The following is a 22,598-nucleotide window of genomic DNA, read 5'->3' as shown; positions in this document are numbered from 1 at the left end:
ACACCCTCCACCTCCCTCTGACCCTCTGGCCTCAAACTCTTAGAAATGTCTTTACTTTCTCCTGTGTTATCACTGTTAAACCACTCACCAAACCTGCCAGGTTTTCATAAACAGATTTGTCTTTTTCCACCTGTTGCTACTACTTTAAATGTAGGCCCTTCATCTCCTGTCCTGTGACCTACTTCAGGAGTGCCAAAGCCCTGTGCTCTCCACTGCCCCCAACACCTTTGCTCCTGTGCCACTGGTTTTCTGAGTGTTCCCTTTCCCCATTCCCAGATAATTCAAATGCACATCATAAAGACCCACCCCAAATTCTATTTTGTAAAGCTTCTCTGAACTCTTATAGGCCACAGTGAACTTTCCCTTTTCTCATATCTTCCCATAATGAGTTGTAAATGCCTAAGACAACACTTCTGTGAGAAAAAAACAAACAATACTTTTGTGTGCTGCTTTGCTGTATAGTACACACTTCAGTACTCTTCTAGTTCCCCACAAAAAGACGCTGAAGTACATATTACCCTGACTTTATCCACAAGGAAAACTAATTTACTCAAATACATAAAATTGAAAAGTGGCAGAGCACAAACCTAGAGCCTTGGTCACATGGAGAAACTGCATGATGGAAGGTAGATAAAGAAGGTACATACAGTAATAACTGTTCAAGAAATAGTCTTACCTTCATTTCCACCTTCCATCACAGACACATGCATTCCTTCCCTATTCAGGTCCTAAGTCCAGTGTTTTTTTTCCAATGTGCCATAGCTGCTTTGTCCTTAGATTTCTTCATTTATGAAAATTCTCAGTATTTGTTGTGGCCTTTATGAGAAGAAAGGTGAATGAATTCTCTATATAAATGCTCTTTACTGTGAAGCTGGTAAAATAAAAAACTAATATGTACTCAAGGCACTGGGAACCTAATCAACAGGGAGAAACCAAGAATTCCTGACACCAGGTAACTCATCCAAATGTTTTGAAAAACCATGATATGAGCCAAGAGTGAAATTGAGAAATTTTGAGTAAAATATAAAATAATGACCAGTCCATTATGCTGAAGGCTAGGAGGAGACCCAAGGTAGATCTCATCCATCAGAGAGGTCCCTTGGAACTAAGGACTACTGAATCTTGGCAGAACATTTGAGTTTTCTAATAAGATCAACATACGATGAGTGAGATCCCCATATGTACAAACACATTTTAGATGAAATAGCACCATGAATAAAATAAGACTTGACTGTAGCCAAAATGGTGTTACACTAAAACACAAAGTGTACTGGGAGGGGTCTGTTAGAGGCTGAAAGCCAGCAAAGAAAGCCCAAATCCATGGTGAGTTGAGGTGGAGCTGACGTATATTTAGCACCTTCCAGCAAGAAGGATCTTGCCCCTGGTGAAAACGAACAATTTTTGTCTCTTGGAGGGGGGAGGGGTTCCTGATTATGAGGAATATTTTTATAAGGCTTAACACTGGGTCAAAAATATCTCAAGGCAGTTTGCTTCTGTTTGCTCTGAATCCATGCTCAGAATATCTTTCCAATGACGCTTGGCTTTGTGGGTGTTTGATTCTGGGAAGGGAGAGGCTCTGGATATGGGTCACAATTCCCTAATGTAAACTAGTGGCTTAGTGCTCTGGTTTATATGTCAATCACTTAATGCCATGACTGCTGTTAAGTCTAGCCCCAGTAGACATTTATGGTATAATGACCAAATTAGATTTTGGACCTGCAAAGTTGAAGTCCATAAGTGGAGAGGTCTGAAATGTGTAGAGCCAAATGGCGCCTTAGTTTTAAGCTGCAGCAAAGCTTGCTCCCATTTTGACACAAAGCAGCAAAATATGTAATAATAAACCTGAAGAGCATTTCACAGTTTACAAAACACTTTCATGACCTATTTGATTATCATGGTTATAAGAGTACTATTGTTATTTTAAGAAAATTGAGGTTTGTGACTTGACTAATGTCAGAGAATTCTTTCTTCTGATCATTCAATTCAATTTTGCTTCTCATAGTAAGAATAGGATCACTGACTGCTTATGTTATATTTCTTTGTAGGGCAGTGCATATAATTCCAGTGAGGGAAAATCTATTTGGTGACCTTATGATCATCTTTTAAAAAATAAATAAGCATGGATAAAAGTCCCGCTTTAAAGTTGGAGCTATGGGAAAGACCTAATTGAGGGATTAGGAAAAGAAGCAGTTAGGTCCACACACATCGGTGCAACTGATTTTTTTATTTTATTGTAAAATATACACAACAAAGTTTACTATTTTAACCTTAAGTGTACAATTCAGTGGTACAAAGTACACTTGTCAATGCTGTGCAACTGTTACCACCATCTGCCTCCAGAACTTTGTCATCGTGCCAAAGAGAAACTTAATACCCTTTAATAAATCCAATTTCCCTTTTCCCCGGCCCCTGGCAACCTCTCTTCTACTCTTTATGTATTTGCCTTTTCTAGGTACCTAATATAAGTGGAATTATATAATATTTGTCCTTTTATGTCTGGCTCATTTCACTTTAGCATAATATTTTCAAGGCTCATCTATATTGCGATGTCAGAATTTCTTTTTTATGGCCAAATAATATTCCACTGTATGGATAGAGCACATTCTGTATATCCATTCATCTGTTGATGGACACTTGGGTTGCTTCCACCTTGGGCTATTGTGAATAGTGCTTCTATGAACATTGGTGTACAAATATCTCTTTGAGTTCCTGCTTTCATATTTTGGTTCTATACCCAGAAGTGAAATTCCTGGATCATATAATTCTATGTTTAAGTTCTTGAGGAACTGCCAGACTTTTCTATAGAAGCTTTACCATTTTATACCCCACTAGCAGTGCATAAGGGTTGCTTTCCACATCCTGATCTGCACTTGTTATTTTCCTTTTTTTTTTTTTTTTGGTAGTCATGCTAATGAAGTGGTATTTCACTGTGGTTTTGATTTGTATTCCCCTAATGGGTAGTGATGTTAAGCATCTTTCCATATGCTTGTTGGCCATCTTTTTTGGAGGAATCCGTTCAAGTCCTTCCCTATTTTCAAATTAGGTTGTTTTGTTGTTGAGTTTGCTCAGCTGATTTTTGACAAAGGTTCAAAAGCAATTCCATGGAGGAAGGCTACCTTTCAACGATGGTGCTGTAGCAATTGGACATCCATAAGCCAAAGGATGGGGGTAACCACAACCTCAACTTTACATTTCATGCAAAGATTATGTCAAGGTAAATTGTGACATAAAAATCTAACACTTTTAGAAAATCATAGGGAAAAATCTTTGGGATCCAGAGCTAGACAAGGGGTTTTTTTGTTTGTTTGTTTATTTTGTTTTTGGCAAGGAGTTCTTAAATGATCCACAAAAGATTGATAAAATGGACTTCATCAAAACCAAAACCTTTTGTTCTGCGAAAGCCCATTCAAAGAAAATTAAAAGACAAGCTACAGATTGGAAGGAAATATTTACAAGCCACATATCCAACGAAGGACTGGTATCTAGAATATACAAAGAATTCTCAAAATTCTACAGATATAGGACAAAAGACATGAATACCAAAAATGATAGATAACAAGCAAATAAGAAAAATGCTCTATATCATCACCCAACATGCACATTAGAACCACAATGAGGTGTCACTACATACCTATTAGAATGGCTAACACAAAATAGAAATTACATCAAATACTGGCAAGAAACTGGGTCACTCAATGTACAGTTGCTGGTGGGAATGTGAAATGGTACACCCACTCTAGAAAACAGGTTGGCTGTTTCTTTTCTTTCTTTCTTTTTTTTTTTTTAAGATTTTATTCATTTATTTGACAGAGATCACAAGTAGGCAGAGAGAGGAGGAAGCAGGCTCCTTGCCAAGCAGAGAGCCTGATGCGGGGCTCGATCCCAGGACCCTGGGATCATGACCTGAGCTGAAAGCAGAGGCTTTAACCCACTGAGCCACCCAGGCACCCCTGGCTGTTTCTTATAGAACTAAACATGCAGTTGCCATCAACTGCACTCTTGGGCATTTATCCCAGAAAAATGAGAATTTAGGTTCACACAAAAAAACTGTACATAAATGTTCCTATCAGCTTTATTCATAATATCGCCAAACTGGAAACAACCCAGAAGCCTTCCAATGGGTAAATGGTTAAACAAACTGGCATGTCCATACCATGGAAAACTACCCAGCCATGAAAAGGAGCAAATTATTGATACACACACAATAATTTGGATGAATTTCCAGAGAATTTCTCTGAGTAAAAAAAAAAAAAAAAAAAGAAAAAGAAAAATCAATCCCTGAAAGTTAGATATTGTATATTTGCATAAAGTTTTTGAAATGACAACATTTTAGAAAAGGAAGATAATGGTTACCAGGGTTTAGGGACTGGGAGGTGAGAGAGGGTTGTGAATGTGGTTATAATCCTCGAAGAGAAGGATCTTTGTGGTGAATGAAGTGTCCTGACTGTGGTGGTGGGTACGAAAACCTACTCATGTTGTAAAATTGAAGAGAACAAAATACATCACAAGCGTGAATACAAATGAAACATGAATAAGATAGGAGTATCAGTGTCAGTATTCTGATTGGTATTGCAAAGTGTGGTCTGGTGCCACATCTTTCTGAATGTCTATGGGGTGAATGCTTTATGAGGAAAAAAGAAAAAATCAATTATGAGATGTCTGGACATTTTCAAATTACAAAGGCCTGAATCAATACTTGGAAAGCTTCCTTCCATTTCCTTTCATAGAAATTTGCCTCCTACTTTCACATAGCCATTAATATGGTAGTGATTTAGGTTGGGCAGTGCCTTAAAAAAACAAATATACAAGTGTTTTCTACGATGAAAATAAACCATATTCATTATTTTTATTTTTTTTAAATAGTTGGAATATTCTTTTTTTTAAAGATTTTATTTGTTTATTTGACAGACAGAGATCACAAGTAGGCAGAGAGGCTGGCAGAGAGAGAGGAGGAAGCAGGCTCCCTGCTGAGCAGAGAGCGCAATGCAGGGCTCCATTCCAGGACCCTGAGATCATGACCTGAGCCGAAGGCAGAGGCTTAATCCTCTGAGCCACCCAGGCGCCCCCATATTCATTATTTTTTTAAGATTTTATTTATTTACCCGACAGAGAGAGATCACAAGCAGGCAGAGGGGCAGGCAGAGAGAGAGGAGGAAGCAGGCTCCCTGCTGAGCAGAGAGCCCGACTCGGGGCTCGATCCCAGGACCCCGAAATCATGACCCGAGCCGAAGACAGCAGCCCAACCCACTGAGCCACCCAGGCTCCCCCATATTCATTATTTTTAAAATTCCCCAAAATGCAAGAAGAAAAACAGCACTGTAATTCCACCACCCAAATATAATCATTTTCTTTTAATATTTCTGTGTTCCTCACAGTCTTGTTTCTTTTTAAAAACAATTTAGCAATTACTATTTTGCATCCTGCTTTTTTCACTCACTATCACAACACAATTTCCCCCATTTTTCAAAGACATGCAGAATACGTTAAATTTCGTGGTGGGATCATTTTTCACCTCCCTTACAGGACAACTGAACGTGCATCTCTGCACAAAATGTTTAGCCGACGAAACTTTTAAAACATGTTCCAGAACCAGGTAACTGGGCCAACGTTAAAGTTTCAGGCACAAGACTCCTATTTCAGCCTACCGCCCCTATTCCCACCCCTCCTCAACCTGGTCCACAAACGCCACCGTCACTTTTCCAGCTCCCACAGCCCCCTCGGCCTCCGTAGACACGTGGTGACGTCACGCTGGTCGTGACGTTGCTGGTTTCCCTGGTGACGGTTGCTGGGGCAGCGCGTGCCGGCGTGGGGAAGAGGAGACAGAGCTGCTCTGGCCTTGCAAGTGAGGAGCGGAGTGACGGCTGTAAGTGCTGGGAAGGGCGGAAGGTCCTAGGCTGAAGCCCGGGGAGCCAGCAGCTGCTGGGGGTGGGGGTGGGGGTGGGGCTGGGGCTGGGGGGTGCCGGACCTGGGTGGAAGCGCACAAGCTCGCCCGGGCATCCTTCCCTGCCCCTGCCCGGTGCCCACTGCCTGCCTGGCGAGCGAGGTCTCTCCCCACTTCATTCTGTCAATCTCCATGTAGAGCTTCCTCGCCTCTCCAACAGAGACTTAGATTCCGTGTGTTTACAGGAGTTAGTGAGGTGCACAGAGGGATCAGCTGCCCAAAGTAACACAGTAAGCGCCATGGTCGGAACTCCGACCGAGGTCCGTCGGACCAGCACCCTCTTCTGGTTATCCCCTACTGCGCCGTACTGAGAGGTGGAGCGGGAACTAAGCGACTTGTTGCTATCCACTTCCCTCATATTCCCGATTCAGGGCCAGCCCCCACGGACCGAAACCCAGATGAGCGAGTCCCCTCAGAGGGGGACTCCCGCCTGGCGAACCAGACCTGTGCGCCCCACCCCAAACCCATCCCTACGTTGATGCGGGTCCTGACAGGCGACTAGTAGATGCACAGGGGTCTCAACTGGGAATCTCTTGGGCTTCTCCTCTCCACCCCCAGGACCCCAGGCTGTTGCTCGGAATACTCTAGGAGAACATAATAAAAAAGAGAGAGAAGGAAGAGGGAGGCTGGTGGAGGCAGAGAGGCTCGTGCCTGCGAGATGCCTCAGCCCTTCCTCCCTGGTGTCTGTTCCCAGTGCTCAACTGCCTCTGGGACCTTTGCTTTGCTACAGGAGTAGCCTAGTGGGTAGGTGCCATTCTCCCCATCCTTGGCTCCAAATCTTTCCTGAGCCGAAAGTTCCTTCCATGCAGACTTAGCTTTAACTTTAAAAAAAAAAAAAAATAATAAATAGGCTTTATTTCTTAGAGAAGTTTTAGATTTACAGAAACATTGAACAGAAAATACAGAGTTCCTATATAGCTTCCCTTTTCCCCATTATTACCATCATGCATTGCTGTGATACATTGTTACTACCGCTAGAGCTATGTCCTTATTAACTTTAAAAGTCCATAGTTTACGTTAGGGGCTGTGTGAATGTGTGTGTTGTACAGTTCTGTGGGTTTTGCCAAATGCATAATGTCAAGTATCCACCATTAAAGTATCTTACAGAAGAGTTTCATTGTCCTAAAAACCCATTTGTGCTCCACTGTTCATCCTTCCCTCCCCTCTCCCCAAACCCTGGCAACCACTGATCTTTTTACTTCTCTGTAGTTTTGCCTTTTCCAGAATGTCATATAGTTGGAGTCATACAGAATGTAGCCTTTTCAGACTGGCTTCTTCACTTGGCAATATGCATTTAACTTTCCTTCATGCTTTTTCATGGCTTGATAGTTCATTTCTTTTCATCACTAAACAATATTTCCTTGTATGGTTGTACCAATTTTTTTTTTTTTTCTTTTCACATACAGGAGGATATCTTGGTTGTTTCTCATTTTAGGTAATTATGCATAAATTTGCTATAAATATTCATTTACAGGTTTTTGTGTAGACATAACTTTTCAACACATTTGGGTTAATATGATTGTTGGATCATTTGGTAAGAATATGGTTAGCTTTGCAAGAAGCTGCCATTCTGTGTTCCAAAGTGGCTGTACCATTTTGCATTCCCACCAGCAATGAAGGAAAGTTCCTGTTGCTTTAAATCCTTGCCAACATTTGGTGTTATCAGTATTTTGGATTTTAGCCATTCTAATAGGTGTGTAGTAGTATCTCATTGTTGTTTTAATTTGCAATTCCTAACTACATATGATGTTGAACATCTTTTCATATGCTTATTTGCCATCTTATATATCTTCTTTGGTGAGATGTGTATTCAGATCTTCTGCTCATTTTTTATTTGGGTTGTTTTCATATTGTTAAGTTTTAAGACTTCTTTTGCATATTTTGCATGCAGTCCTTTATCAGATATGTGTTCTGCAGTCAAAGTTTTCTTCCAGACTGTGGCTAGTCTTTTCATTCTCTTAACAGTGTCTTTTGAAGAGCAGAAGTTTTTAATTTTAATGAAGTCCAACTTACCAGTTTTTTCTTTCATGGATCATGCTTTTGGTATTGTATCTTAAAACTCACTCCTAAACCCAAAGCCATCTAGATTTTTTCCCTATATTGTCTTCAAATAGTTTTACAGTTTTTCATTTTACATTTATATCTATGATCCATTTTGAGTTAATTTTGTGAAAGGTGTAAAGTCTGTGTCTAGATTCATTTTGTTGTATGTGATATCCAGTTGTTCCAGCACCATTTGTCAAAAAGACTATTGAATTGCCTTTGCTTCTTTTCAAAGATCAGTGGACTCCTTTTGTGTGGATCTATTTCTGGGCTTTCTTAGTTCCATTCCATTGATCTGTTTGTTTTTTTCCCCAGTACCACATTGTTTTAATTTCTGTAGCTTTATAGGAAGTCTTAAAGTTGGGTAGCATCAGTCCTCCAATTTCGTTCTTTTTCTTCAAAATTGTATTGGCTATTCTAGGTCTTATGACTTTTCATATAAACTTTAGAATCAGTTTGTTAGTAGCCACAAAGTAACTTGATGGGATTTTGATTGGGATTGTGTTGAAACTATAGATCAAGTTAGGAAGAACTGACAACTTTTTTTTTTGTTTGTTTTGTTTATTTGGGGGAAGAACTGACATCTTAACAGTAGTGAAGTCTTCCTGTTCATGAACATGGAATATTTATTTAGTTCTTTGATTTCTTTCATCCGAGTTTTATAGTTTGCCTCATACAGATCTTTTACATATCTTGTTAGATGTATACTAAAGTATTTCCATTTTTATGTGAATGCAAATGGTGTTACATTTAAATTTCAGTTCCTAGTTGTTCTTTGCTGGCATATAGGAAAACAATTGACTGTTGTTTACTAAACTTGTGTCCTTAACCTTGCTATAGTTGCTTTTTATTTATATTTTTTTAAAGATTTTATTTATTTATTTGACAGAGAGAGAGATCCTAAGTAGGCAGAGAAGCAGGCAGAGGGGGAGGGGGAAAGTAGGCTCCCTGCTGTGCAGAGAGTCCGATGTGGGGCTCTATGTGGGGCTCAATCCCAGGACCCAGAGATCATGACCTGAGCCAAAGGCAGAGGCTTAAACCACTGAGCCACACAAGCACCCCTATAGTTGCTTTTTAGTTCCAGGATTTCTTTTTTGTTCTTTTTGTTGATTCTTTGGGATTTTCTACATAAAGTCATGTCATCTGAGAACAAGAAAGTTTTATTTTTTTCTTTCCAGTCTTTTTCTCTCCCACTGCCAGAAGCAGGATTGGATTTTCCTCTGATTTTCACAGTGAGAATCTGGTAGGGTTCCTGGGGCTAAAAATCATAAAAGTATGAGGGCCCCCAAAGAACTAGACCCCTTGGAGTTTTAAAACTGCAAGCTAGTTCACACCGAGCCCCCAACAATTACTCAATTACAGGTTAGTGTGTCTACTGATATCGACTCTAGCTGTAGACTTCTGCTCCTAGTAAGCTAATTCTTTGTATTCACCTGACTCTCCAGTTTTCTGGGAGCAATTTGCCCTATGACCTCAACTGTCTAATGATTCTGAGCTCCACTGATTTCCAGTTGTTGATTTTTAGATTTTTTTCTTATTGTGAGGATAGAAATGATAGCTTCTAAACTCTTTACATGTCAGAAGTTCTGTTCAGCTTTAACTTTTAAAACTCTCTGCCCCTCCACATCCACTCCTTAAGTCCAGAACAAGTAACAAGACCCTGGTTATGCCCCAGAGCACCACATGTAGAAGGCACAGTATTATTAAGATGGATTTTAAAAGATAATGCTTGTCTAAGCACTTGTTATCATTACTTATGAATAGCATGTTCACAGGTACAGCTGGTTACCAAAGATGGTGGGACTAAGAAAGGCCTAATTAGTCATTTTTCCAGAAATACTGAGCACCTAAATGTGTGCTAAATTCTGTTGCAGATCTGAAAGACAGCAATGAAGATGTGCCGTGTCAGGTAGCTTATGTACTAGTTAGAGAACATAGATGATAAACAGATAAAATGTTCTGTATATCAGACTTTGAAAAACATGATGGAGAAAAATAAACATGGGTAGGGAAGAGGGAGTTCAAGGGCTGGAAGCAGGGGAAGGGAATACAGAACTAGGTAGGGTGGGCAAGGAAGGCTCCCTGAGAACATGCCCTTTGAGTAAATACCTATCTACCTGTCTGGCAGTGGGAGAGGAAAAGTAACCATTACAGGTTGGAAAGGAAGAAATAAAATGATCCTATTCCCAGACGACCTGATTGTCTGTGTAGAAAATCCCAAAGAATCAATAACAACGAGTACCTTGGAAAGAACATTCCAGCAGAGGTACAGCCAGCAGAAGAGTCTGTGAATTTGATGTGTCCTTGATAATGAAAGATGGGTTGGCAGAGGAACCAGATTACACGAGGCCCTATTTTTATGCTGAGGTGGGCATGGTCTGACTTATGTATTAACAGTGTCAGTGTTGAGAAGAGACCATGGGGTTGCGGGCAAGGGCAGATGTAAGGACAGAAATTAGGAGGCTATAGCAGGGATCAGGAGGTGGCAAGTGCTTGGGTTCTGGGTATATTCTGAATGTAGATCAAGAGAATTTGCTGATGGATTAGACGTGCAAGGGGAGTAGAGGTCTCTGGTCATTAGAGGCCCTGCCATTTTTCACTCTGCCACAGGGCCTCCACACATGCTGTCCCTCTGCCCCAAATGCTCTTCCTCTGCTTAGCTCTTACTCATACTTCAGGTCTCAGCTCACTTCCTCGGGACTTCTCTCCTAGATTCTCCAGACTATGTCAGACTCCCTGATGGAGAGTCTCAACCCTATGTCTCTCCTTCAGAGCATCCCAGTGACCATTTTATGCTTTTTTTAATGGGATCATTGGACCAATGTCTGTCTCCTCCTCCAAACTACAAGCTCCATATGAAGAGATCTATCTATAGCTCTCTGTGTGATGCCAGTACACATTTGCTGAGTGATCTTTCAACCACACTCTCCAGGACCAAATGAAATCAACTTGAATGTCTTCGGTGCTATTTGCTCTAAGGCCAAAACAGCTGCTGGGCTTCCTTTATTCATTTGTGGCATGCATGTCAACTTAGCACCGCTTTGTACCCATGCTGGCTTATACTACAGAGACAAGATTCGAGATGAACATAATATTTTCCACCTTGAGAGTACATGGAAGGTGACAGGAAGTCTTCCATTCTTTCATCTTGACTCCCCAAAATACAAAGCACAGGTATATCTTTGCTCCTGTTCTTAATGTTTACCAACCACATGGTCATGAACTAGTCAGGAATCAGGTGGGGCTAAAGGGTGTTTTGAAAAATCTAGCTTTAGCATTATTGTTATTTGCTTTTATAAAGTATAAGTTTTCCTTTCTGCTTCCTGGGAATCAGTATCCCCTACTGAGATCTGTGTTGTCTTTGGTCAAGGGTCTACCTTGATTTGTAATTAAGTTATTTAGGAAGAGGAGGAAGAATGTGGTCTGTGGCCCATCTCAGGAGGTCTCTGGCATCCACCCTTCAGTCACCCCTAACTGCAGCCTCCTGCCCCCACAGCCTCTGCCCTGATCAGCCCACCTGCCTCTTTTTTGCTCAGACTCACCCATCTGTCACCATATCTACCTAGTAGTATCTGCTTACTTCTATCTGCTCCTGGCTATCTCTTCTTCCTCCATTGTCCCCTTCCTTCTCTCTCAGCTCCTTCCCAGACTCCTGCTCACCTTCTCCCCACTGGATTTTGTCCACCTCCCAATCTTGGGCTCCTGAGGTTCCAGCTCAGTCTGCCCTTCTGAGCCACAGACCTACCCAGCATCTCCATGTAGAAAGCCAAGGGAGTCTCAAATTTAGCAGTGCCTGGCACCAGGCTTGCCTGCAGCTTGCAAAACTCTTTTGCCCAGGCCCACCATCTCCCCAGCCACTTAAACCCAAACCCACTAGATTCCCCTCTCCTCCTAGGCTGCATCCTTGCTTCCCATCTCTTCCATTTGCCACCATTCCTGTTCCCCATTTTCCATCACAACAGCCATAGCCTTGTTTCAGGACCATGTTCCTTTCTGGAAACATCCTCCCAGCTAGGCCCCTTTGCCTCCAGCTTCACAAAATGCAAGTGTGATCCTGTCTGCACCCTCTGAACATCCCCAACATTCTCAGGATGAAGTTCAGGGTCCTTAGTTAGGCCAGATAAGGCCTTCTTTCTAGTCCCTCCCCAAACCTCTGCCCTGCCCTCTGGCCGTCCTGAGCCTTTCTCAGTTCCCCACACTCATCACATTCTCTCTGCAAATGCTCTTCTGACAGGACAGCCCTCTGCCCCCCATCCCCCAACTCCAGCACCCCCTTTTTCCCACCCTAAGCCAGTTTCTTTAGTGCTCAGCTTCAGGCTGATGGGGGTGCTCTCTCCTGCAGGTCTCCCCAGCCCCTCAGACTGCTTACCTCCCCTCATTCTCAGGCCTGCCTCATCGTTAGACTCACATGGGAAACTGTAAAAATAGATGTAAAAAAAAAACAAACACACAAATAAAATAAAAAATAAGTGAAAACACACAGAGGCCCAGGCCACAGCCCAGGTCAACGAAATCCAAATCTCCACTGGTTGCCAGCAGAGCACAGAGCAGGTGCCAGCAGCCTGGGGGCTGATGTAGACCAGAGGGCCCTGTCTGTGTGCGGTGCTGTCTGTCTCCCACAGGCTTGACCGGGGTGAGGACACCCCATTTCATGGAGGAAAAAGATAATAAGAGCTAAATTGTCAAAAAAAAAAAAAAAAAAAAAAAGAGCTAAATCATCAGGAGAGCTTCTGGGCCAGGCACTATTAACACTTGCCATGCATTCTCTTGTTTACTCCGTGAGTGAACAGCCACCCTGTGAAGTATATAATGACTATCCCTCCATTTTACAGATGGGAAAACTGAAGCACAGAGATTAATTTGCCCAGGTAACAGTATGCATCTAGGAAATACCTGTTCCCCAGTGACTTCAAGTGCACATCAGGAACAGAAGAAAAGGCTTTACAAGTTACTCCTTGTTCATATATTCACTCAGTCACTCATTTTTAAGTTTTTGTTAAAAACTCATAGTTGCCCCCAATGTTATGTTAGTTTCAGGTGTATGACAGAGTGATTGGACAAGTCTATATGTTGTGCTGTGCTCACCACAATAAACGTGGCCACCATCTGTCACCATACGATGCTATTACAGTATCATCGACTATATTCCCTGTGCTGTACCTTTCATTCCGTGACTTACTCATTCCATAACTAGAAGTCTGTACCTCCCCCTCCCCTTCACCCATTTGGCCCATCTCCCACCCGCTCCTCTCTGGCAACCACGTTTGTTTATTCTCTGTCTCATGCATTCATTTTTCCCCCTTCATCCTTGAGCACCTGCTACATTCTTTCAATGACAATTCTATAAATAACCGAAAGCCCATTCTGGGTGAGATGCTGAGAATTAAAAAAATAAGACCACTGCCCTTAGGAGTCCTCTTAGTAAAAGGAAGGAATAGAAACAAAATCATAGATAATTATAATACATTGAAGTAAGTTTTGTGATTAAGGGACACTCAGGGGATTCTAGGAGTCCACAGTGTGCCCCCAGGGGAATCCTAAAGGCTAAAGAGTAAAAGGGGGAAAAGCCTGGGGAGGAAGGCATCCCAGGAAGGTAGAGAGGCTGAAGCAAGGCTCTGCGATGCCTCTAGGCTTGAGCATTAGGAGGAGTCACAAACACAGACATCTGCTGGGGCTGATGGGAAGTGAAAGTGGTTGAATCCAGCAGGTGTAAGAGAAAGAACAGCATTTCCAAGCAGTGACACCAGGTGGCTGATGTGCCGGCTGCAGCATCTTGGGGTGGTCTGGATGGTGTTAAGTGGGAAGAGCATAGGCTGCCCAGAGGGCACTCCTTCTGCCCAGATGCTGCTATTCATGCTGGGCTATGGACCCAGAATGGCCAGACCTGTAAACTTTTTAAAAAGAAGCTGGAAATCTGGCTTTAATTGAAATCTGAAGATCTTTGAATGTTGGCAACAAATTCAGTTAAATAAAAGTTAAATAAAAATGTGGGATGGATGGCACCCTCGGGCCAGCCAGAGTATACCCTCCATGAGTCCTGGCAGGGTCTTGGAGAGGTAGGAGCCATGTAGATCTGGTTTTAGAAAGGTCCTAAATGGCCATAAGTGGTATAGATTAGAGGTACCGAGACAAGACCCGGAGCTAAGGTGGGAAGCAGGCAGCCAGAGAGATGGGGAGGCACTAGGAGGATACTGGGGCGAGCAGGCTGGAGATAAGGTGCAGAAGAGGTGACCTTGTGAGGTGAAGGAGTGGCTGTGGCGGCTTCCCCAGCCACGTCATGGGGCTGAGGCACTGCGGGCCCAGCAGCCATGGGAGGTTTTCTGCTGATAGGTCACAGGCATCACTGTGAGGGACAGGAAGCATCTAGGTGTGGGGCAAGGAGGGGAGGAAGGGAGTCCCCAAGAGAAATCACCAGGAAGGGAGAAAAAATATTTTGTTCCTGCCAATGAATAGCTAACAAAGTATCTTCACACAAACACCCACACACACCCCACCCCCGCTTTGCATTCGCCCCTCCCAGCACATCTGTGGCCTCCCTGTCATCTCATGCTTCTTGAAGAGGGGTTAAGATCCAAAGAGGTCTAGAAACACTCTGGACTCACACAGAGCCAAGTTCACTCTGAACCCTTGGTGCCTTCTCAGCTTGGGCCAGGCAACTGGTACAGTAGCCCAGACCAGCATGTCTGACACCCAGGCTGCACCCTGACCTGTGACTTCAGAAACCCTGGGTGTAGGACCCAGGCACCAGGATCCTTACAGCTTCCCAAGTGGTTCCAGTGTTCAGCAGGGGTGGGAACTGCTGCTTTATATGCTAGGTACAGCCTCCAGGTTGCTCTTGACCCAAAATGATTATTAATAGCTCTCCCTTTCACTCTCCAAGGTGACCCAATTTGGAAAATGAAGTATATGATTGTCCCCTCTTACAATCTACGGAAATAGGGAATCACAGGATAAACTTATTTTTAAACTCTTGGGTTATATTTTCAAATAATAGTCTCAGTAGGGTTTTCTTCAATCTCTGAACACTTTTTCAGGTGAAATTCCCCTAAATTGGGTTGGCAAGCTAAGGTCCCACAGTCCCAATCCAGCCCCCTGCCTGTTTTTGCAACAAAGTTTTATCTGAATGCAGCCACACCCACTCATTTCTGGCTTATCTAGTGCTACTTTCTGCTACAATGGCAGAGCACAGTACTTACAACAGAAACCATGTGGCCCACAAAGCCTAAAATGTTTACTGTCTGGCCCTTTACAGAAAAAGTCTGATTTGCCTGTTTGTAACATTGAGTCCAGTTGTTAAGTTACATTATATCTCTGGGTGTCCCAAAAGATGGGTTGGGAAATGGAATGACTAAGGTCAACCACGCAGGCAATCAGCCATGCCTATGTGATTGACCCTCAATAAAAACCCTTTTGTTTGTTTGTCTGCTTATTTAATAAAGTGTGAGTGGAGACTTATCTAGGGCTGTCACACATTCACCAGAGGTGTCCAGGGGTTCCTGTAGTTTGAGGGTCCCCAAGACTAGCCTCAGTTTCCACGATTTGATAGAAAGAAGCATTCTCAGAACTCAGAAAAGCTGTTATACAGTTAATTATGACAAAAAGGTCCAGATTAGAATCAGCAAAGGAGAAAGGCACATTGGGCAGAGTCCAGGAGACATGAGACACAAAGTTCCAGTTTTCCTCTCCCAGTGGAGTCTCAGGAACAGTGCTTGCTTCTCCCAACAACACGCATGGAGCGTTGCTAGTCAGAACAGCTCACCCAAGCCTTGGGGTCCCGGGTTCTTACTGTGGGTCAGTCACATAGGCATGGCTGACTGCCTGCATGGCTGACCTTAGTCATTGAATTTCCCACCCCTGTGGAGGTCAAGCTGATACATGGCGTGGCCTAAGGGCCCCATCATAAAAATCACATTGTTAGCTAGCACAGACCATCTGCAGTGGCCCAAGTCACCCAGATCAAGAAGGGCATTGTTGCCAGGAAGGATATACCAAAGACTTAGAGGTTAGCTTCTAGGAGCAGGTCAAGGGTCAAACCTTTCTTTGGAATGGGCTGGGTGTGGACAACCCAGAATGATGAGTTAATTCTTTAATGCACAGTTCCTTTTATGGGCGAAGCTACCTGGTAAGGAATTCCAAGGTGACACCAGTGCCTCTTTTACTGCAACAGGCTCAAGGTCAGACTGCAGGCCCAGTCCTCAGCACGTCCCAGCCACCTGGGCCGTGCTAACACAGCCCCCTGCCTAGTCTCCAATCCAGACTCATTCGATGGAACCTCCAGGGCTGGGGCCTGGACATCACTACTTATAGATCGTATCCCTAGAGATTTGATACTGAGACAGGTTTAAGAAGCCCTTGGTATAGGCTCTGGGACCACCTCTATGGACAGGGTGGAGATAAGCCCAGTGGAGAGGTGTTGATGCTGGGAACATATTCTTCCTGGAGGGTCAGGAAGTGCTATTTATGCTGGGCCTGGGGGAACCAGCAAGGTTTAAGTCAGGGGAGGGGAAGATGTAGAGACAGAGGAGGAAGGGGACACTAGAGAGGACTATAGGCTGGAAGGAGAGACAGAGGCTTAAGCCCCCAAAGCCTTTAATGCCATTGGACTTGGTTTTGCAGCTAATGGGCATCTAATGAGGCTCTTTGGTGCTGGGTATGTCAGGCTCAGAGCTGTGCTTTAAAGAAAGAAGTCCCAGGGCGCCTGGGTGGCTCAGTGGGTTAATGCCTCTGCCTTCAGCTCAGATCATAATCCTGGGGTCCTGGGATGGAGCCCCGCATGGGGCTCTCTGCTCAGCGGGGAGCCTGCTTCCCTTCCTCTCTGCCTGCCTCTCTGCCTACTTGTGATCTCTCTCTATCAAATAAATAAATAAAATCTTAAAAAAAATAAAGAAAGCAGTCCCTTGGCCAATGCAGGCTAGACTCTAAGTGAGGTGGGAAGAGGGAGAGGACAGCCAGGGCAGAAGGGACCCCCTGAGCAGTCCTGGGAACAGAACCATCCATCATTAGTTCACCAAATACTCACTTCATACCTGCTACACACCAAGCCCCATTCTAGGCACTGAGGGCCCAACAGTGAACATCACACAGTGCCTGCCATTGTTGGGCTGGCAAACAGCCCAACAACCAACAAACATACAGCATGTCAAGGGAAGCTAAGTGCTGTGGAGTAAGATACCAAAGGGTAAGGAGCATGGGAAGTGAGAGTAAGAAAGATTTCTACAAGAGTAGAGTACAGAGGCCTCTCTGATAAGGTAACATTTGAGAGAAGTGAGTCAAGTAGTTGTTGGCTGAGGGTGAGGGGGGTGGGAGAACATTCCAGGGAGAGAGAACCGCAAGTGCAAAGACCCTGAGGTGGCCATGAGCATGATAGTGAGAATGGTATCAGTGGAGCTAGAAATATGGGGGCAGATGTGAATATATTTATGGAGAACCCGTAAGATTTATGAGTAATTGTATGGTGGGTAAATGGTGTGGCTTAGGTTTGGCTTAAGGTAGGGGTGCTTAACACTTGTCTACACTTTAAAATCAGGTGTGGACCATTTAAAAATTCTAGTGTCAATGCTCTATTATTCTGTTTATCTGAAGTTCAAAAGTGACAAAACTACCCAGAATGTATAAGGAACTCTGACCACTCAATAATAAATAGACCATGCTATTTAAAACTGGGCCAAAAAAAAAATTTATATATATACAGACACATCCCAAAAGAAGATATGCAAATGGCCAGTAAGCCCATGAGAAGATGCTCAATATAATTTGACATCATGGAAATGTAAATTGAAGGCACACTGAGATATTACTACATACCTACTAGAAAGACTAAAATTGAGACCGACCATACTAAATGCTGACAAGGCTGTGGAGCAACGGGAACTCTCATACACTGCTGGTGGGAATGAAAAATGTTATAGTCACTCTAGCAAACAATTGAGCAGTTTCTTATAAAGCTAACATAACTTTACCATATAATCTGACATTTCTACTTCAATGTATTTACCCAAAGGAAATAAAAAAGGTATGTTCACACAAAGACTTTCTTATATATGAATCTTCATAGCAGCTTTATTCATATTAGCTGACAATGGAAACAGTTCGGTGACCAATAACAGGTGAGTGTGTGAACGAACTGTGATATAGCTACACAGTGGGGTACTACGCAACCATAAATAGGGATGAGCCAATGACACATATGCAGCGACACAAGTATATGTATTTGTCAAGACTCAATTGCACACCTAAAATGGAATATTTTAGTATCAATGAATTATACTTCAGTAGAGCTGATTGAAAAGAAAACCCATCTTTAATGGCAGAGGTCAGAATAGTGGTTACCTGGGGGAGGGGGCACTCCTGCCTGGAGAGGGCACAAGACAGCCTGCTGGGGGACAGGAAGTACCTGATACCCTGATCTGGGTGGCCACCATAAGGATGTATACTTAGGTTAAGACTCATTGAACGTATACTTAGATTTATGCACTTTACCATGCGTAAATTATACTTAAAATTTAAAAAGTAATGATGTCTGGACCTCACTCCTAGAAACTGGGATTTAACTGGTCCAAGAATGTTGTGCCCAAGCTTTGCTATATTTTAGGGGCTCCTAGTAGAGCTGAAAATCCAGCCAGAGCTGAGAGCCACCGTTTTCAGAGACAGGAAGGAGAACAGTGTTGAGTTTGAGGACTGGGGCATAGTCTGACACCATTCCTGGTCTGGTGGTGTATTCAGGGCTGGGGAGGATGCTCAGTTCAGCTTTGGCTTTCAGGGGATTTGAGGTGAGGGTGGGTCTTCTGAGCTTCTATATGGACACACACAAGGCTGAGCAGGGTCCTCCGGACTTGGAGACTGTAGATAGAGCTGTGTGCTGAGTACTCTCATGAAATGTGTACTTGGTGGGGTTTGCTGCTTTTCCTACTCCTAGGGCTAGATGGCAGCAGACGAAGGCACACAGGACACCTTACGCCTCCAGTTCAAGGCCATGCAGGAGATGCAGCACAAAAGGTTACAGAAGCAGATGGAGAAACAGAAGGAAAAGGAATTGAGCCTCGAAATCAAAGTCGATGACCAAAAAGAGTCCTTCGAGATCTCCGATGGCCTCAGCCTTCTCCAAGCTGGGGAGCAAAACTCGAAAAACAGCTTTGAGCAGAGGTAAATGCAAGTTTGAACTCTCCCAGGAGCACTGGAGGGAGAGGGAGAGAGGGGGTGAACTGATCACAGACCACTGGACTGATCAGGTTGATTAGATGTATGTTTCTAAGTTGAGCCACAAATGTCTGATAGATCTGTGCCCCTGTGGATATAATTTGGTATGAATTGTATTTAAAAATCATTTTAAGTCAAATGGAAAACTGGAAGCTCATCAGGGTGTAGTTTATTCACTTGAATTTTCTTATTCAGTCTCTCTTTCATGAAAATCGTGTTTGGGTTTCTGAGGAGCTGGTTGGCTAACTGTCATGGTTCATAAAAGATCATTGCTCCAAACTCTCATCTGGGATCATTCTCCTATGCCAATTTCACTCTCCTGACACATAACAATCCATAAACATACCTGCATAAAAAAGCTCTTGATTCATTCCTTGGTTCTTTGCAGTGAAAAGGTTGAAAGGAGTTCAGAATCTTCTCATTTTGCTCTAAATTCAGCAATATCACAGATGCATATTGATTTATTCTTGCTATTAGAAACAGAAGGCTATGTTGATACAAGATTCTCTGCAAGTAAAAAAAAAAAAAAAGAAAAGAAAAAAGAAAAAAGAAAGAAAGAAAGAAAAGAAGAAAAAGAAACCATAATAGTTGTTGAGTTGTCTCTTTGCTTCTGGTTTGGCCCAGTATCTCTCTTCTCCGTTTTGAGATTCTGCTTTTTATGATTTCTCAATTTTCAAAATATTATGCTAAAAAATGATAATTGGGAAAAACATACAGGTTGTTCATTAATTGAAAAAGTTCCTATGGCTATTAGCTCTAAGTTAACTCCAGGCCTACTTCCCAATGATCTTTCCCCAAATCGGAGAAGCTGGAATTGGTGGAGACTTGTGCCATTGGTAGAATAACAACACTAATGATAATACCAGGGGCCTCTGGGCAGCACAGTCAGTTAAACATCCAACTTTTGATTTCAGCTCAGGTCTTGTTGTAGGGGTCATGAGGTCATGAGTTCAAGCCCTGCGTTGGGCTCCATGCTGGATGTGGAGCCTACTTTATTTTATTTTATTTTGTTTTATTTTATTTTATTTTATTTTATTTTACTTTATTAAAAGATTTTATTTATTTATGTGACAGAGAGACACAGCGAGAGAGGGAACACAAGCAGGGGCAGAGAGAGAGGGAGAAGCAGGCTCCCAGCTGAGCAGAGAGCCCGATGCAGGGCTCAATCCCAGAACCCTGAGCAGAAGGCAGAGGTTCAACTCCACTGAGCCACGCAGGCCCCCATCGTACAGGCCCGTTCTTACCGCCACCTAGTGTCTGGCCGGGTACAGCACACCTGCGCGGCAGAAGCCTGACTCCCGCCCATTGCTCCCTGTAATTCTGCCTTTTCCTTGTAGGATGCTTGAAGATGAGGTTGCACATCTTCGAGAGCAGCTCAGGGAGACGGTGGATGAAAATGGGCGATTGTACAAGCTGCTGAAGGAAAGGGACTTTGAAATCAAACATCTCAAAAAGAAAATAGAAGAGGACAGATTTGCCTTCACAGGTAGCCGCAGCATGGCTGTGAAAATCCCCCCCACCCCGCCCTGGCCGAGAAGTCCCCGTAGCGGGCTCAGCCGCCGCCACCGTGGAGCACCCCTGAACAGGGCAAATAGCAGGTTGCAGAGGGCAGGTGCTCGAGAGAAAGTGCCGAGGGCCAGCTTCGGTCAGGTTTGTCCAGATGAGGGCGGGAAGTGAAGCAGCGAGTGGAGGAAGAGAGCAGGCCGCGGAGGCCAGTGTGCCAGGAAATGGGAGTGCGAAAACAGCAGGGACAGTAAGCAGGCTTTCCGGGCAGTGCTGATGGCCCATCTAGGACTCACAATACGTGCTCTCCATAGGTGCTCGCTGCATGTCAGTGGGCTAGTGGGATCCATTCTGAGCCACCCAGGTGCCCCTGGAATTGGTGGAGACTTAAGCAATCACCAAGGCATTGTGTTTGGCTCAGACATTGTATTTGGATGTGAAAAAACCCCAGTGGAAGTAGGCATTTTCCCCACAGCATGTGCTGCCACAGAAAAGTGGATGGGACAGAGAAGGTAGCTGTTCTGAGGGGATTTCCTAGGACCCTGGAGGGTCTAGAGTGGGGCTTGCCTTCACGTGGGGCTGGACTTTGGCTCTGTTGGTAGGGACGTTGGCCTGTGGTCCTGGAGTTGACCTTAGCTCTGTGGGTGTGGGCTGGACATTGGCTCTGTGGTTATAAGCTAGACCTTGGCCCTGCAGATCTGGTGGGGACTTTGGCCCTGACTGTCCTCTATTCCATCTATACCCATTGAGCAATTCCCAGGTAGCTGACTAAACCAGAAAGTTGGTGTAACCAATCACAGATAACAACAGGCCTCTGCTGCCATCTGCCAGGGAGTCCCTCCCTGCCTTCAAGAGCCAGTCTCTTTAAGTGTGGGTGCATACAAAGCACCAGTACTGAATGAAAAAGCAAAGGGAATTTGGTATCCTAAAGGCCCTGGGTAGCCCAATGCGTCTCCCTCCATTCTTTGGGCCTCTTCTGTCTAAAACAAAAACCACACTGAGGAGATGGAGTTGTGAGACATAGAAACACACCCAGCCTGGCTCGAGCTCAGATGTGAAGGGGCAACTTGCCCTTGGACAGGGCTCTAGAGAAACCCATAAGCACAAGCTGCTTCCTCACCCTGGGAGACTGGGGATCTGGGGGCCCCTCCCTCTTGCCCAGCCTGTCCCATGCTCTCTCTTTGTCATCTCTGCCTACTTGCTCTTGGCCTCCTCTGATTCCCAACCCTAACACTTCCTCAAGACCGCTTGAATCCAGTCCTTGCTGTGCAGTTCCCATTTCTGATTCCCAGCGTCAAGTCTGGAAGAGAAAAGTCTGATGGGTCTGGCGCATGTTTTTAGACCAGGCCACAAGGAATGGGCTGCTGACAGCTGACAGACTGGTTTTCTTTTAGCTGGATCTTTGGTGATTGCTTTAATTCTGTTTTTTTAAAAACTCTGTTTCTTTGTATGAGTTTTTAGTGATTGCTCAGGTGAGCACAAGATATGTACCTTTTCACAGTCTACTTAGAATTAGTATTTTGCCGCCTCAAGCAGAATGAAGAAATGACCACCCTATCGATCCCTTTGCCCTCCCCTGTAGAATGCAGCTTTATACATATTGTATCTCTATATATTGAAAATCCCAACAAACAGTGTTATAATATTTGCTCTCAACCATTACACATAAAAAGCCTAAGGAGACACAAATAGCCTATTATATTTACCCATATATTTAACATTTTTGTGCTTGTCCATTCATTGCTGCCCCCTTACCATGCGGTTGAAGCTTCAAGAGTGGGGTTTAGGAAAGCCGAAAAAAAAATTTTTTTTTTTCTTATTTTCTCTGAGTCCCCCTTCCTGCCCTTTAGACTAGAAAGGGCCTAGTAGGAACACCTGGGTGGCTCAGTCAGTTTAGCATCTGCCTTTGGCCCGG

At 43.8% G+C, this 22,598-nt stretch overlaps 1 protein-coding gene across 1 annotated transcript in view; it reads left to right on the top strand.

Moving 5' to 3' along the window:
- Window positions 1–5,763: 5,763 nt before the first annotated feature.
- LOC111159142 (coiled-coil domain containing 13) overlaps window positions 5,764–22,598 on the top strand; it is a 51,134-nt gene continuing 34,299 nt past the window's right edge. Inside the window, exons 1-3 of the mRNA XM_022521571.1 lie at window positions 5,764–5,863; window positions 18,900–19,126; window positions 20,518–20,666. Of these exons, the coding sequence (XP_022377279.1) occupies window positions 18,906–19,126; window positions 20,518–20,666 (370 nt within the window). The 5' untranslated portion in view covers window positions 5,764–5,863; window positions 18,900–18,905. The remainder of the gene's footprint in view (window positions 5,864–18,899; window positions 19,127–20,517; window positions 20,667–22,598) is intronic.

This window comes from Enhydra lutris, unplaced genomic scaffold (genome assembly GCF_002288905.1).
Source record: "Enhydra lutris kenyoni isolate GAN:26980312 unplaced genomic scaffold, ASM228890v2 scaffoldscaffold66, whole genome shotgun sequence".
In the NCBI taxonomy this organism is placed as follows: Eukaryota; Metazoa; Chordata; class Mammalia; order Carnivora; family Mustelidae; genus Enhydra; species Enhydra lutris.
Note: the sequence above shows the minus strand (reverse complement) of the source record. Positions and strands in the feature narration are given on the sequence as shown.